General features: G+C 44.0%; 1 protein-coding gene across 1 annotated transcript in view; it reads right to left on the bottom strand.

The window, feature by feature from the left end:
* The window catches only part of Epha4 (EPH receptor A4), a 141133-nt gene that overhangs the window by 15799 nt on the left and 108042 nt on the right, over positions 1–17292 (bottom strand). The window contains exons 6-9 of the mRNA XM_038339013.1: positions 11978–12102; positions 10427–10586; positions 9299–9410; positions 336–394 (exon numbers count right to left, since the gene is read on the bottom strand). Coding sequence (XP_038194941.1) covers positions 336–394; positions 9299–9410; positions 10427–10586; positions 11978–12102 — 456 coding nt within the window. The remainder of the gene's footprint in view (positions 1–335; positions 395–9298; positions 9411–10426; positions 10587–11977; positions 12103–17292) is intronic.

The following is a 17292-nucleotide window of genomic DNA, read 5'->3' as shown; positions in this document are numbered from 1 at the left end:
AGAAACCCTGTCTCAAAAAAACAAACAAACAAACAAAAAAATAAAAAAATAACTATCCATTACTTCTTGCTGCCCAGCTACAAAAATGAGCCAGCTAGACGAACACTTTTGCAGAGCAGTGGATACAATAAGCAGACACTAAAGAACTTCCTGCCTTTAACCTCACTTGGCATAGTCTAGAATCATCAATTACACTTTGACATCCCTGAAGAATGTTATTTGGATAAGGCATACATTACACAAATATTAATAGACACATTAACCAACATTTCTAAATTAGACGACACAAAGCATGCTCTAAAAAAATGATATTACTTTTGGAACCAATTCTATACCTTGATTCAAATGTTTCTCTTCGTCTGCTTCTTGTTTCGCTTTGCTGTACTTACTCCGTCTATTAAAAATTTAAAAAAAAAGAAAATCATTTCCAAAATGAAACTTGCAACAAAAAAGCTGTAAGCAAATTCTTCCAGACCACGACAAAAGTCGGGTGGATAGGCAGTGCACACTTCATACATAGAAAAACAGAGGCCTGGAAGAGGCAAAATACGAGAATAATGTTGCCTCATGTTGAGTCGGAGTTACAAGCTTAAGCCACCAGAGCCCAGAATAGCTGTTTGGCTACTTTTTCTATATAACCCATCCATCTATCTATCTATCTATCTATCTATCTATCTATCTATCTATCTATCTATCTATGACCTCTGTGTGTATGTGCGAACATGAACACACACAGGTGGGGGAACCTGCGAGCATAGGTGTCCAAGGATATTGGAGAGCTGGTTCCTTTATTCCACCTTCCCGTGGCTTGTGGGTTTTAGGGATAGAACTCAAGATGCCTTTTCATTCCGAGCCACCTTGCTGGCCCTGCATACATATTATTCTTAATTAAGTCTCGTCAGTGAAATGGCAGTAATGTTTAGTGTGTGATAGGTAATCAACAACACATCCTGTTGCTATAATCATGATAATATCGTAACACCTCATTATCACATTAAGTTTCAGTGGTTGGGGGATTTAGCTCAGAGGTAAAGCTCTTACCAAGAGCAAGGCCCTAGGTTAGGTCCACATCTGGGGATTAGGAGGAGGGGATACACTCTATAGCATACTAATATACCCAAGATACAAATGACATTCTAGGAAGCAAATGTTTGCTTTGTACCTAACTACATTTCAATAGATTTTGTAGACCACTATGTTTGTATAATTCTCTTCTAATAGGAGGTACCTGGTCTCAGAGTTTGCATACTGTCTGCCCATGTCCTGTTGGAGTTAAGATTTGTTACTGTTTTTGTTTTTATAAAGCTTTAGGAAATATAAATCTTTAATACATATAAAACTTGAGTCAGGAAAATATGAATTACTTATACAAACTGGAATATCAACTCAAGACTTGAAAACTAAAACATCTTAAATATATAAACAAATACATACACACAAATATATGTATATGTAATTTTGTGGCTGTGTGTGTGGTTCTGGGAATGGAACCCATGGCCTTGCACATCCTGGGCCAGCATTCTACACTGAACTACATTCCTGGCCTTTAAATATATATTATGTTGAATGAGAATGTTATATCACTTAAAATAAAATAATTAGAAAACCAACTCATTTAATTATTACAGATCTCTTCACTTTGGAAATAAAACGTGTTGATGTATGACTGTCATAATGTAAAACTTCCAACGAAATTCATCCTTGCTTTGAGTTTCAAAGGCGAGGTAAGGCTCACTAAAGCCACCGTGTTTGTGTTCCAACAGGCAGAAAGGCAGGCTAACCCCACAGAAGAGAAAATACAGAGAAACTAAAGGCGCTAAGCAGGGCAAGCGGGCAGACAGCCCACCTCCGGCAGCAGAGCCCTGGGCACATGCGCAAAGTTTCCTCCCACAGCCTCTCATTTGTCAGCTCCGCAGGCACCAGCTCAGCAATCAGACCCTCGGAGCCCACAGATGTTCCTCTACGTGGATAATTCCCTCGCAAATAATGATACCTTGTGCTCTTACATTGCATTTAAGTTTTCAAAGTCGTCTCATTACATACATTATCTCCTCCCCTAACTGTTTGCAAAGCACAAGCCAGCTTAACAAAACAGAGACCCTAGTTACCGCCGCTAACTGCAAAGTGCATATTTCGGTACCAAATAACAGCCTGTGTTTTCCTTTGCACTTAGCTTTCCAAAGGGCCTTCAAAGGGTCTATTACTTAATTGCTTGTTCACAACAAGCCTATGAAAGGAATCAGGTGGAAACCACATGTTCAGCTCCATTGTACAGATCAGGACCTGGTACAGAGGGGGACTCAGAACCAGGGGCATCGAGTAAATCACTCACATTCCCTCTTGGCAAGTGCAGGATTTGATAGGTGCCATGGTCTAGCCCAGACCTGCACAGTGCCTCTCCTAGAGGAGATGAAGTTACAAGATAAATGACTAGACTTAATAGTACATTTAAAGGTAGTGATTGATTGATTGATTGTGTGTGTGTGTGTGTGTGTGTGTGCGTGTGCATGTGCATGCACAAATTCGTGTTGATGGCAGACTACAACCTTAGGTATTGTTCTTCATCACTATCTACTTTTTGAGATAAAGTCTCTTTCTATGGTCTGGGGCTTACTACCTGTCTACCTTGTCCCTGCCAACTCAAACTGGATTACCAGCATACATAGTGCCATGCTGGCTTTCATTTGGTGCTACTTGGGTTCTAGGTGTTGAACGAGGGTCCTTGTGCTTACAAAGTAAGCAGCTGACTGACTGACGGAGCTCTCTCTCCAGCCCTAATGGTGCGTACTGTATCCGTAAATCCACAAACCACATCCAACTGCTCTTAGAAAGCTACGGCTTCATCAAAAAGCGTAACAAATAGATTCAACAAGCTGAACAGGAAGAACTTTCTGTGGAACATGGAGCACCTTCTATCCTGCCCCCTCCCCTGTCCTTTGTCCCCCTTTTAAAACTGGCAGAAGGCCTTTAGGGTAGAGACTACAAAAACAATATTTTGAGTCAAGAAATCACCAGGATTAAGTCCCTGGGGTCCGATAGGCTATCTTATCAGAGCTCTAAAGGCCTTATCTGACCAACTTTTAGATCATTTTAGAACTCCAATAGCAAAATTAAGGGGGGAAAATACACAGAAGAAAGCTTTAGTAAGTACAGGCCCTCCTTTATTTACCTTCTGGAGGCCCAACACGGAATCTAGTGCATGCTAGAAACACATTCTGCCATTGAGTCATACCCTCGAGCTCTAGGCATCCATTTGAAATTAAAGAGTTGGCTTAAAAAAAATGGACACCTATGACAGAAACCGGTGGCCTCAAACAACCGTGAAGCATGACTGTGTTCACATCAAGCACATTCATTAAAAGTGGACAAAGCCAGAGGAAATACAAAATGGCAGAGGTCATTAGTGATAAGGCGGGCCCTCCCATTCCTTCCTCAGACTTGCCATTAAATGAGCGCGAAGGTGCGCATTTAAAGATCTTTCTAACGTGGTGTGTCATTTGGAGTAGAGGACCCTACAAGGGTACAGGGGATATTGAGAAAGAAACACGAGGATTACTGTTCAAAGGCTAATTGCAGCCTATTAACGCTCTAATAATACCTTGAAAACAAAAATGCCTAAGTTCTGTCCTACCTCAGTCACCTCTGACCCTTTCCCCTTGGCTCAGAGTAGGACAATGTGGCTCATTATTAGCCCAGGAAAGAAAGACCATTGAAGCTTACTTTTGGTGAGCCCTCCTGAGGGGCTAAGTCTAAATTGACATCCCAGACAGATCACCTGAATGGCAGAAGCAAGGCTTTGTGAGAGATTTTCTAATTACAAAGATGTGGAAAAGGCGATTAGCAAGGGGGAAGTAGAAGAGTGGTTTCTTAGAATGGTCCAGAAGGAAACATGGAACCTTGCCACGGAAGGCGTCCTGGCAAAGGGCCCCACGCTGCAGGTGAAGCTTTGAGTGAATGCAATCCTCCCTGCAGTCCCGGGGACTGGCTAATAAGGGCATTAACCATCCCCAGAGGGAACAGCAGGAACCGGCCCCGCCGATGTACCCTGGGTACTCAATAAAATAAATAAGAGGACAGGAGTGTGGCAGGGGCCTCCCATAAACCTCGCTTTTATCAAAATACTAACTTTCCCCATCAAGTGGACAGGTTTGATGGATGTGGTTCACTGTTCCAAAGTTAATTAGTAAAAGGTAGGTAATTTATTCACTCAAGTGCAGATTAGAGATGAAGCAGCAATGAGGAGCACGGCTCCTGTAGAGACCCTTGCCAGAGACTCCTAGCCAGCATCCTTCTTCCCCATCCTCAGGCTGCCACTGTTCCCACATCAAGAGATGCTTGATGGCCCCTCCCCAGCAGCATTTTGATAGAGCTGGAATTGAACCAGTGGGATTGCTTGCACGTTGCTTAGAAATGTTCCTCGGGGAATCATTTGCCTGCGAATTGTGGGACTATACATGACGTCATCGCAGCCTATTTGGGCAAACACTGAAGTGTATTCATTTCTGTGGGAGCATAACATTCTGGAGAAGTGCATGTAGGCTCAAGGAAAGGCAGACACATGTATAGCTCTCAAAGTGGACCATGTTAACCTTGGGTAGAAGACAAACTCACTCTGAACTTGGTTCGTGCACTCAATGTCATGTATTCAAAGATCACAGGTTGATTCACAGAACCTGATAAACAGACCAAACATCTTTCAGCCGATGCTAAATTGTTTTCTTTAAAATCGATTTGGTTCTTTGTAATCTGGTTAAAGGGCCATTTTATAATGCTCACAGGAACGGAAACCCAGTAGCACTGGCCGTGAATATTAGGGCATCCTGAGAAGAACAAGCATTTGGTCATCAAGTCATGCTGTGTCTTAACCAAAGAGTCTTTGCAGCCAAGAACTTGTCGCATATTTTAGTCACTCTCTTAATATTGTTTCACACATTTGAACAATAAAATATTATTGAGGGCCAGCACGATGACTCAGTGGGTAAGGGCGCTTGCTACCAAGCCTGGGGATCTGAGTTTGATCCTTGATACTTTTGTGGTAGGAGAATAAGATAATTCTTGCAAGTTATCCTTTGACCTGCTCATAAGTGCTGTGGCATACATGTGCACATACATACATACATACATACACACATACATACATAAATACATACACACATACTAAAGAATAAATAAATGTCAGAGAAAAAAGAAGTCTAAAACAATCTGAATTCATTCAGTGTGGGTGATTTCGAAGGTGAACTGAGAAAATCGTTGTTATCTCAGGGGAAGAGGTTGTCAGAGAAATGTAATACAGAGCCCATCATTACTCTGGGAGGTCCTGGGTTTCAAATTGCATTTAATGATACAACTATGAACGGTCATTTGAAAGAGAAGCTTAAAAAGCAGTAAAGAAAGTGGTTAAACTAGGGACCATTAAAAACACAAACATTGGTGCTTTGGTTTTCAGAAAATGCACGTGTATAACTTGGGATAAAGTTCTCAGGACAGTATTCTGGTGTCACATTTATAGCAAAGCAAGACGGTCAGGTGCTCCGGAAAACAGATACTCTCCCGAAATGACAACCCAAGCACAGATCTCCAATGCCATAAAGTGTAAGTTAGAGGCTGTCCAGCCAGGGTAATGGGTAAAGGCATCTGCTGCCAAGCCCGATCACCTGAGTTTGATCTCCAGAACCTACATGGGAGAAGACAACAGACTTCTGCAACTTGTCCTCTGACCTTTACACACATAAACTTACACGCTAAATAAAAATTAAAATAAAATTTAAAATTAAAATAAAAGTCAATTAATTTATTTGCTGGGCAGTGGTGGTGCATGTCTTTAATCCCAGCACTTGGGAGGCAGAGGCAGATGGATCTCTGTGAGTTCAAGACCAGCCTGGTCTACAAGAGCTAGCTCCAGGACAGGATCCAAAGCTACAGAGAAACCCTGCCTCAAAAATAAATAAATAAAAAGAAAATTAAAAAATTAATTTATTTACTTGACATTATGTGGGTTGTAAAAATATATCTCAGTCAATATCCTTTGCCCGGAAGAACAGCGTTTAATGTTGACCACATGTTGAATACTTAAATAAAATCTATAAATGCAGTAATTTCACTCATTGACAGAAATTTCTAAATGCTTACACATTCAAGTTGGCAAAGAGAGAAAGGCAGGAGGGAGGAAGGAAAAGGGGAAGGAGGGAAGTAAGGATGGCGGAAGGGAAGAAGGAAGGAAGAAAACACCCTTCTGATAGAAGCTGGAGCTGATCCTACTTACCTCAAGTTCAGACTTATCAGCATAAATTAAGTGGATACAATAAAATAAATAAACACTACCACTATTTTAAAGTCTAGCGATATGCCAATTGTGAGCCCAAGGCAGTTTCTCCTTGAATAACAAATTAGCAAGAAACAGGTTTTCTCTTGGTGACATCAGAAGCTCTCAGGTCTTTGTCTCCCTCCGTGAGTCCTTTTCCGTCTACATCTTTAGAGATAGAGACCTCACACTCACACACCAACAACACAGCGCCTGTGCGATTCCGCTCAGCGCACAGGGCCTCTACTTCACTAAGGACACGGGCTAGCTCACACCTCTACTTCACTATGGACACGGGCTAGCTCACACCGCTACTTCACTAAGGACACAGTCTAGCTCACACCTCTACTTCACTATGGACACAAGCTAGCTCACACCTCTTGCCTCAGCTTCCCCAGTGACGGACACCATGCCCAGTTTCTAGAATGATTTTTTTTCTGACATCAGTGTTCTGTGGCTTTAGGACGCAAGCGGCAGAGAGTGACAGGCAAAGGACCTGCATGGGCTCAGATGCTCAGTCTGGGACTTTCTCACATTGCTGGCCGAGACTATTTTGGGGTGTGACTTTCTCCCTGTCATTTGTACTCTAGCTAAAACCCCGGGCCTGACTCTTTGGTCTGCGGTCCCTGTCTCCTCTCTGCTCACCTGTTGTTGTCCTAGTTTAACACATGTAGCTGTCCCAGATAACAGAGCAGACGACCTGCGTGCGGAAGAGAATCGGCTGAGTGAGCATTCTCCACCTCGGGCCTGTCAACTACCTGGCTCCAGCCAGCACTTCCCCTGACAGCTTTACGGCCAGCACTGAGGAAGAATCAATATGAGGGCAAGGGGCTGACATTTCATTTTCTAAAAAGTGATCCATTGAGGACCAATCACCAAGCAGTGTTTATCAGCCTTGGGAAGTGACATTATTTTTTAATGGGGGAAGAGGGGGCAGAAATCATCACTGGGTGACCCGACAGACTCAATTCTCTAAGGAGGGGTGTGGCCTCATAATTGGAAGTCCCATGCATTCCATTGCCATACTTCTCTTATGTAAGACAGTGATCAATAAAATCACAAAGGGAATTAAGTCCTTAGACTTGAGGCTGCTGTGTCCCACAGCCCCCACTTTTAATAATTCTGTCTCCCTGCATTAGAGTGCCGTGGGTTTTCTTTCTTCTCATCAAAGCTGATCTTTGAAGCGGAACATCCAAAGGGAGTGACTTATCTCTAATTGTTTAGTCTGACTGCTGTGTTTGGTGACACTTAAAACAAAAGATATGAAAGAGAAGGGAGGGAGGGAGGGAAGGAGGGAGGGTGGGAGGGAGGGAGGGAGGGAGGGAGGGAGGGAGGGAGGGAAGGAAGGACATCCACAGAAAAGCTCTACTCCAACTGCAGAATGACCCCAGTCAGTGCACATGTCAAGTGTTGGGAACGCCCATGCGCAGCTAAACATCACACAGTCGCCAGATCTCTAGCTACTGTTCCCAAGGTAGAAAGGTCACACATGCTATTCTTTCATTTCCCCTCATTTCTGTACTCCCTGTGCTTTTAGTTGAAACACTGAAATATGCACTAATTCAAACAAATGTTCACGTAATCTCCGCTGTTCTTCCATGTGATTGGAGGAGTAGGAATAATCACCTCCTAGGCATCTTAGAATGTATCATATATGACACATGTACACAAACAGACTCTCATGGCAGCAAATAAGAAAAAGTCTTGATTGCCTTTCAAATATTTACTTCTTGGAGACTTAACTCACCGCTCTAGACAAACACAGCGACTTACAGACTTTGTCAAAAAGAATGGCATCAATGATAAACACAGAGACACCATACAGAGCAGCACATTATTCCATAAGGTGTTATTATTGGAGTGAACAAATGGATCTCGGTATACGGGCCACTCTGGAAAGCGAGAGTGTGGTCACGGTATTAGGAAACGCGTGTGACTAGTGGGTCTCTCGGGTGAACTCTCACATCCCTCCATCACCCTAACATCAATGAATATCAGTGTGCATGGCAGAGGCGTTGGGGCTAGCAAATGTGATGGCCACAGTCAAAGACACTGGTTTGACATGGGTGAGATCATCAATAGGCGGATGGGACAACAGGAGCGCCAGTGGTCTGAGAGCCAAGCGTGGCAGCTGGGGGACCAAGCAGAGCTCTAACCACAATCATCGCAGTGAGATGACGCTAGGCAAGCCCTGTCTCTTTATGTCCCTTTCATCCTCGTTCACATGAAGAGCTTCATATTGAAGAAGGTCATACTTAAAACAACAGTCCCACCTTGGGAAACTGGGGATGTGGTACGCGGTGGGGAAAGCTTGAATGTGGGGCACGGTTGATGATGAGCAGCTGTACCCCATGACGCAACTTATCAGTGTGAACCACTGGACAGAGTGAGAGAAGGAAGATTGCTCCAAAGACCACACAACCAAGCCATCACAGGCTCCCTCCCTTGCAAGCATCAAGGTATTCCTTCAGTGCACAGGGCATAAACACTCTGCCCAACCGGAAGTTGAAGATGCTTATGGCATTTTCTGAGGGACGAGGTAGCACAGTGCTCTTACTCCTTACCATTCTTGTTAACCAATAATATGCCAAAGCACCTACTGTGTTGTTTGGCTCCTACGGTGTCTATCCAAGTTTCTTGCCACTATCCCTTAGAGGCAGGCAATAACCACAGCTATCTCATACAAGAAAAGAAATCCAGCTGCCAAATGGCTGCGCTCAACATTTGGGAGCAGAGTCCAGGCGTGCCAGAGGGAGAAATGTAACAACTCACAGCTTAATGCACTAGACATCGCTCACTGGCTTCCTGCAGCCGGCTGAAATTTCCCAGGACTCTCAACGGAAAGAAGGGCTGCCACCCAATTCCTGCCATAAAATCCTGGAGGAATGTGAAATGGCCAGAGTGCAGAGAACCCCTGGCATGCAAAAGCCTGTGGCTTTGTGTGGCGAGGGCAAAAGTCTCCTGCAGAAAACTGAGCAGGAAATCTCCTGTGCTTACCTACGACTGATGACAAATGCCGCGATGAGAATGACCACAAGCACCACACTGCCAGAGACGGAGACCAGCAGGACAGTGGAGTTGGCGCCGTCTCCAATGATCCGGGAAGGCACTGGAATAACAATTACATGAAGGTCACATGGGGGGGGGGTGTCCTAAGAGATGAAACTTGTTAGCATATTCAGCTTTCTGAAGCTATCAATGCAACAGCATCTCCTAAGCAAACACCCCTACACACATACTTTTAAAGCGTTCTTTGATGAACCTAAAAATACGTGCTTTGATGCCTTCATATCCTCTTTGTCAAAAGTCTTACATAATGAAAAACAAAAATACATTCCTTGGTGAAGAGACATTTGGAAAGTTTAGAAGGGACAAATGATTCCGAACAGTCTACTTCTGTACACAGCTATTAAAATCCAACCTATTAAAGGTGGGCTCAAAGCCTCCTCCTTTCCTTTAAGCTTTTCTGCATAACATCAAGGATATGTGTCCTTTAGAGTCATCTCAACTTTCTCATCTGTCTTCTTCATCCTTGTTTAATAACTTCAGCATCTGTAACAGATGCTGAAAATTCAGTCCCACCATCTTCTTATCAAGTAGGCTCAGCTTGGGTTCGAAAATTAAGGAGGAGGCATCGCTCATCTAGAAAACCTTTGTTCAGTTAGCCATTCCAAGCTCTCCAGGGAGCAAGACCCTAATGGTGTACAAAGGACGTAAAAACATGCATGTACCCTAATGACACGATTTAAACAGATTCCTAGAAATAAGTAGGGAAAAAATGGGTAATTTTGGTGCGTTCTTTAATCTTCTCAGGAAGAAAACTTTTCTTAATGTGGGGTGGCTACAGAACCCTCAATTAGTCAGGTTAGTCTACCCATTATTCATGGTTGAATAGAAGGCTCGGGAAGACAGATAAGGCGCCACTGCGAAAAATGTTCTCTAAACGGCGTGAGCCTTTCTAATAAGTAGACACTGGTTATCTTGTTTCATGCAAATGTCCAAAGCAGTCAAATGCTTACCTAGCCAAAAATTATGCACAGCTCTTTAAATCTCGGCAGAGTAGGTAGGGCTCAACCTATAAGTAAAAGCCTCTGGGGACAGGTGGTGTCTGGGTGGTCTCTTTACCTGTATTGGTAGTGACCTCCAAGGGCTCACTGAAGTCTCCATAGCCAGCGGCAGTCCTGGCTCGCACGTGGAACACATAGGAAGTCAGAGGGTTCAGGCCTTTGATATCCGTGTTCCTGGCAGCCGTCCGAACTATGCGATAGCTTCGTTCATTCTGATCCTACAACATTGCAGGAAAGCAAAGTTGGTGAGGTGGCAAGATGTGTCCTCTGACTCTAGGTAGGAGGCGGAAGCGAGTGACCCGATACTGGGTGCGTTCTCCAAGCCCCATGCTCTCTGAAATGCTCTGCAGGCTTGTGGTGTCATTTCTTACAGACTCAAGAAAAGGACAGAGTTCCAGGTCATTGCTGACGTTGGTCATTATTTTTATTTCTAATTCTTGGGGATATTGAGGATGAAACAATCTGATTTTGTAAAGAATATCAAATGATGGTTGATGATTTCACTATACCCTAAGATTATAAAAAACCTGAAATCAGCATCCTGATCTTCATTTCAGAGTCTCATCCCTCGTGTATATCCTCCCAGCCCTCCTCAGTGTGGACCAAGACACAACTGTGCATCAGAAACCAATATACCCACTTTTATTCCTTCTACTTGATATACTGCCTCCCTTTAACAAGGTTCGTTTCTGTCTGGAAAGTGGCAAAAGTATTGTAATCTTATATTAATTAAACAATTCAGCCATCTTTCTGCTTCTACTAAGGAAGTCCATAAGCAATGTCTTTAATCCCAGCACTTGGGAGGCAGAGGCAGGAGGATCTCTGAGTTCAAGGCCAGCCTGGTCTACAGAGTGGGTTCCAGGACAGCTAGAGCTGCACAGAAAAAAACCTTGTCTTCAAAAATAAAAACAAGGGACTAGAGAGATGGCTCAGTGGTTAAGAGCACTGGCTGCTCTTTCAGAGGTCCTTAGTTCAATTCCCAGCAGCCACATGGTAGCTTACAACCATCTCTAATGAGATCTGGCACCCTCTTCTGGCCTGCAGGCGTACGTGCAGACAGAATACATAACTATACATAACAAATTAACCTTACAAAACAGAAAGATTGTTCATTTTCAGAACAAGCTTGGATGCAAATAGGTCTCTTTAGAACTCTGTCCTTTCAGAGACAATTTACTTACAAAATTAATGTCTTTCTATAAGGGGCTAAAGAACATAATTTTCCTCACCCAATTTTCTTTTAAAAGTCATCAAAACCCACACCTTCATTTTGAACAGCAGTGATCTGCTTAAACATATCATTATTTTAGCAGCTATGAGTCATTCTCCATAATAGACGGTATATAGATTAGGTCTCGATTTCTTTTATTAGAAAGAAAATGTAATTATATTAGAACATAATGTGTATTTTCCAAGGTAACAAGCCAAATATTACATTTCATAATCAGATTTTGTTGGGAGTCAAGATGCATTTGATTTTGGTATTGATTGCTGTCTCATGATGTAGAAATGTTTAGTACTTGAGGAAGGGAGGGAAAGGAATGGAAAGAAGGAAGGAGAAAAAGAGGTTGAAGGAGGAAGTGAGGGAAGGAGTAAAGGGAAGAAATACCTTTTCGTAATACTTGACTTCGTATTCTAAGATTACTCCATTTGGCCGATCTGGTTCCAACCAAGCCAGAGCCACACTGTATCTTGTGACTTCTTTAGCCTGGACCAAAGCAATGGATGATGGTGCTACCAGGGGGAGAGAGAGAGGGGAAAAAAAGAAAGGATCTTCCTTTAGAAAGAACCGCATCTTAAGAACCATCACTCAACAGCTTCATTTACTTCAGCAAGTTCAACGGCATCATCTTCCTCCTGGCCACGTTGCCTTTCTCCAGACCAGCTCAGCATTTTCCATTACCATCCTCTCCAGACTTTGCTTTGCATACGATTTTTATTTAAAAGACCATCTATGAGGAGAACCTAGGACATGGCTCATTGGGTGTAGCACTTGCTCAGCAATCATGAGGACCTGAGTGAGTTTGAATCCCCAGCTCGCACAAAAAAAGCTGGGTGTAATTGGCACTAATCTGTGACCTTGGAACTGTGGAGGTGAATGGAGAATAAGTGATAGAGGAGGACACTGGGTATCCTTTCATAGGTCCAGTGGCCTCTGCACGTGCCCATGGAGCACACGCACGCACACACACACACACACACACACACACACACACACACACGTGAAGCAAAGTCCACAGGGCCATTTCCCTGGTACCTAAAAACACTCTTTCTATTGGCCTGTGGGTACGGGGCATGCTGCCTGAGGTGTTTGTTTCTTTATTTTTTTTTTTTTTCAAGCCGTAGTTGCCTCCAGACCAACTTGCCTTCAAGGTCTACCCAAGTACTGATGCATCTTAGTGACAAGCAGGGGAGCCTCCGCATCCTTCCACAGCTACTGTGGGGAAGGCTGGAAGGCAAAGGATTTATCCACTTTCCAATATAAATAAAGGTACTGCTTAATTACAGCAAGACTTTTCCGTCTGAACACGGCCATGGAAATAATGAAGAACACAAACAAAACCACAATAGTCTCTCTGGACATAAATGACATTATGCAACCATTGGATAAGAGTTGAAATTGTCCCTGTGCCTGCTGAGAGGCAAACCTTCCTTTCCACTGAGAAAGACATGAAAGCAGTCTTTTTGGTTATGTTCTTGAAGCGGGGGGGGGGGGGCAGGGGGGGTATGTGTATGCATACTTGAGATGTATGAAATCAGGCTGCCCAATGCTTGCATCTCTCCTCTGCGGTTCTGTCATCTCCAGCCAGCTGTTAGCAGCTCTGCTGTGACAGACGTGGACCGGTGCCAACGTCCAATCCCCAGAGAGAAGAGGAAACTTTCATGAAATCCTTCATCTTATCTCACAAAGCTGGCCTGAAGGACCAGAGATTAGGGGGACTGTTAAATTGAAAGCATAGTCACTCCCCATACTGTGGGAATATGTGAAAATGGGCTTCCAACAAATGAGTGTTATCCTCTCCCACTCGCCCACCCACCCCCAGTACCCACGGGACTGGCAATTCTCAACGCAGGAAATAGTAAGTAAAACAAATTAGCACCGGAACCAGAATATGGAAAGCGTCAGAACCAGCTGACCACACGGGATGCGCATCCTAGTGGCGGAGTGAAGAGGACAGGCCAGTCATAAAAAGCAAGTCTCCATGACAGAGCCAATCTAGCAAAGGTTGTCTCCTATACAGATACCGACAGCCTGACATCTCTGTCAGAGATGCTGGAAGATGGAGACATAGCTTCAGACACCCCTCCCAATGCTCCTCTCTCTCTTCCTCGCCCCTCTTTCTCTCTCTCCGCTACCCCAGATTGGAACTCAGGCATAAACACCAGTGAAAGATACAGTTCAGACACATGGTCTCCATCAAAGGCAAGGCCAAGGTTAGTAATACCCAACTGGTTGAACAAAGCCGCATGCAACAGACATATGGAAGCCGCGGAACATCTGAGGAAAATGAGAAACGGAAATGTGCTCGTTAGTTGTATTCACACACACACACCACACACACACACACACACACACACACACACCACGCTTTTTTCTTTACTGACTGGCATAGGCTGGCATAGAACTTTTATATCCTCTACAGAGGTAGAGAGGTAACCGGGCTGAGAAGGCTGCCTGACTGTGAGTGCCTAACAGAGCACTTTAGCATACACTCCATAAAGGGGGCCTCTTTAAAGTCCAATGTTCAAGACTGGGAAATGAAATCGAAAAGCGAAGCCATTAGAGGAAAAGGCAGGAGAGGAACAAATCAGAAAATTATCAAATGAACTTTCTCTCCGAAACAGTCTCGAGTTAGATTCTGAAAAATCGACAGACTCCTTGGGCAACAATTGCCTGCCTGCCCTCAGAGAGTGCCGCCGCTGAACGCAAGCGGTTTCTCTCTGGCTAGGTCGTCAGGACATCGTGCCACGGGGAAATGAATCCATTTCAGTTCGTGTTGAGCAGCAGCCTTCCTAGAGCCATTCAGAGGGAATCGGAGCTCAGCTCGGGTGTTTGGAACTCTCGAGCAGGGAATCGACAACACAATATGACCCTGTTTGCTAATCCTTAATGCACACCTACTTGGAAAATGGATGTGTGCCGACGTGAAATAAAATGGACAGAGTGGATCTTGTCTGAGGTGTCATAAAACGCAGGAGAGAAGTGGATGAGACACGCAATGGGTACGGAAGAAGATGAAAATGACGGAATGAAGGCGGTCAGAGGAGCTCAGAGTTGATGCATGCCTCTGGTGTCATCCTACAGAAGCACGGGCTAAACATCTCTAATTCACAAAATGTACCCCGTGATTGGACTGCCATATCTGACTTCATTCTTGACCAGCTGTTCTCGAGAGGGGTGTTGGAATGGGCACGGTGACAAAGGCAATCTGTGACTCTGGGAAAGACACCTAGGTCAGGCCTCCACACCACGTCCTCTCGGAAGAGCTTCCTTTGCCCTTCCCTAGGGAAGGACGGAGGCCTGAGAAAATGTCAGCTCTGCCACACTGCCACTCTGGACAAGAGGCAGCTTGGATGCCCTCCACTTCATAAGCCGCATACGGGCTCACCCCTTCCCTTTATCTACCCTATTTCCAACGCAGCCTCAAAACTCTACATCTGGAAGCCATCAGCTTGCCACGTGTGCCTGCCTGCAGCTCGTTCCCTAGATGAGCTATTTGGCAATGGAATGCCCCAGTCCTCCTCTTAGCCCCGTGGTTCCCAAGCGTTGGTCTTCTCGAACCACCCAGTGGCTGACCACCCGCTCCGAGCTGTATCATGAATAAGCGATCTTCTTAAATACACACACTATTTACTTAAAACTGTTATCTCGGAAGAAAACTTCCCATTAACAAGCTAAACACTATTATTACTTCCAATTAATGACAGATAACCATAAAAATATCAAATGTTAGTGAAACCACGTTATCAGTCTTCACTAGGCATAATTGCCTTCCCAAGCTTCCTTACAATGTGAGATTCGCCAGCATTAAAAAAAACATTGAGGCTACTCAGTCACCGACTTGAGATCCTGACCTTGGCATACTCAGAATTACTCAGAGGATGTTGAGAAAAAAAAAAAAACCAACTTTACACACAGAGCAATTCCTTCTTTTGTAGCAACCCAATGATCCTACCCTAGGACGACCTTCAATGCCACCTCTGGTATCCACCCACAATGTCTATCCCCAGTCTATCTAGAAATGCAATTTTTTCTTTTCTTTATTCGTGGGTTTTTATTTTATTTTATTTATTTTTGGTTTTCAAGACAGTTTCTCTGTGTAGCACTGGCTGTCCTGAAACTTAATCTGTAGACCAGGTTGGCTTCAAATTCAGAGAGTGCTGGAATTAAAGGCATGTGCCAGCCTGCCTGGCCCCTCCAGAAATGTCGTAGATCTTGTGTTCTAACACGCCAAGGCTCTATCACCCTGTCAACAAAACAAGGTGACTACATAAATAATACTAAGGCCCCAACTGGAACTGAAAACAAAACAAGACAACATTTAGCTCAAAACATGGTAAATCTAATCATTATAGGAATGTTAGTCAATATAAGAAGATCATATAGAAAAAGAACTGACAGTTGCCTGTAGGTTTGATTTGATTGGTGGATCTCCTTCCCATCACCTTTGGAGACAGTGTTCTTCCATGAGAGAAGAACTTTCTGAGGGCTCTGAAGTTTTTTTTCTGGCATTTTACTTTGGGAATGGTGGAGCGCACCTATAATCCTAGCATTGGAGAGGGGGATGCAGGAGAATTAGAAATTCAGGTGAAACTTTGCTGCTTCGTAAATAAATTCAGGAACCAGCTTAGGCCGCATGAAACCCTTTTTCAGAAAGAGAAAAAAGAAAAAGAGAGAGAGAGAGAGAGAGAGAGAGAGAGAGAGAGAGGGAGAGGGAGAGGTGAGATAGAGGGATAGAGGGATATAGAAGAGAGAGAGCGTAGAGATCTTTAGCCTGAGGGTTATTTTCGCATCTCTCATCTGTTCTTCTCTTCTATCAGAGATCTCTCCTCTCTTGAGAGAGATGGACCTGTGTTGGGAGGAGGTTTAAAGAGTGGGTCTGCTGCAAGCAAACAAGCAACCCTTAGCCTCCGAGTTCGTGGAGGAAGACCTCCAAGGCAGGAAAAATAAGGAAAAGATGGAAAAAAAAAATCATTTCAATCCACATCACTTAAGGCATATTTTTTTTTTTACATAAATGGTTAAGAGGCTTTACTGATTTGAAAAAAAAAATCTTTGAGAAAAACAAAGCAAAATTGTGTATTCTAAAATGTGTTAGTTTCCATCTTGGGCAAGTCCCTGGCCTGTTCTTGGCTCTATGCTTCCTGAAGCAAGCTGAAGATGCTGGGACGCTTGCTTTAGGCGTGGGCCTTGCTTGGCTGTCACTCCGTCCTCGTGATTCAGGAAGGCTAGCACGTGCCGTGGGTGGTCAATACATTTGAACGGATAATCATGAACCAAATGTTAAAACTGATCCACGTTATCTATGGACAGTGAAGCGAGTCCTGAATATTAAGGGCTACTCATGAGTCGCCCTTCAAACGCTCCGTCTGGTCCTCCCTCTTATGTCCTCCTGTGACTTCAGTTCTGTATTTAGTTTAACCAAGACATTGACAATTGGAGGCAAATGACAATTCTAATTACGAACGGGACCTCTGTTGTGGAGGGCCCCGTGACGGTTCCGAACACTTTTCAAACACTCGGGCTGTAAAATGTCATTCGAATGTAAGCTACCGGAAAAGCCAGGCGTCATTACACCCTGCTCCAGACATTTTGAGAGGACCACTCTGCAGGCTGACAAAGGTGTTGACAATTTGTTCAGCGTTTCTCATCTGTACCTCTGGGATGTGTGCAAATACTTTTCTTGACTTAATTGTCAGGAC

Source organism: Arvicola amphibius, chromosome 8, assembly GCF_903992535.2.
Source record: "Arvicola amphibius chromosome 8, mArvAmp1.2, whole genome shotgun sequence".
NCBI classification, from domain to species: domain Eukaryota; kingdom Metazoa; phylum Chordata; class Mammalia; order Rodentia; family Cricetidae; genus Arvicola; species Arvicola amphibius.
This window is presented reverse-complemented; position numbering and strand designations above follow the sequence as displayed.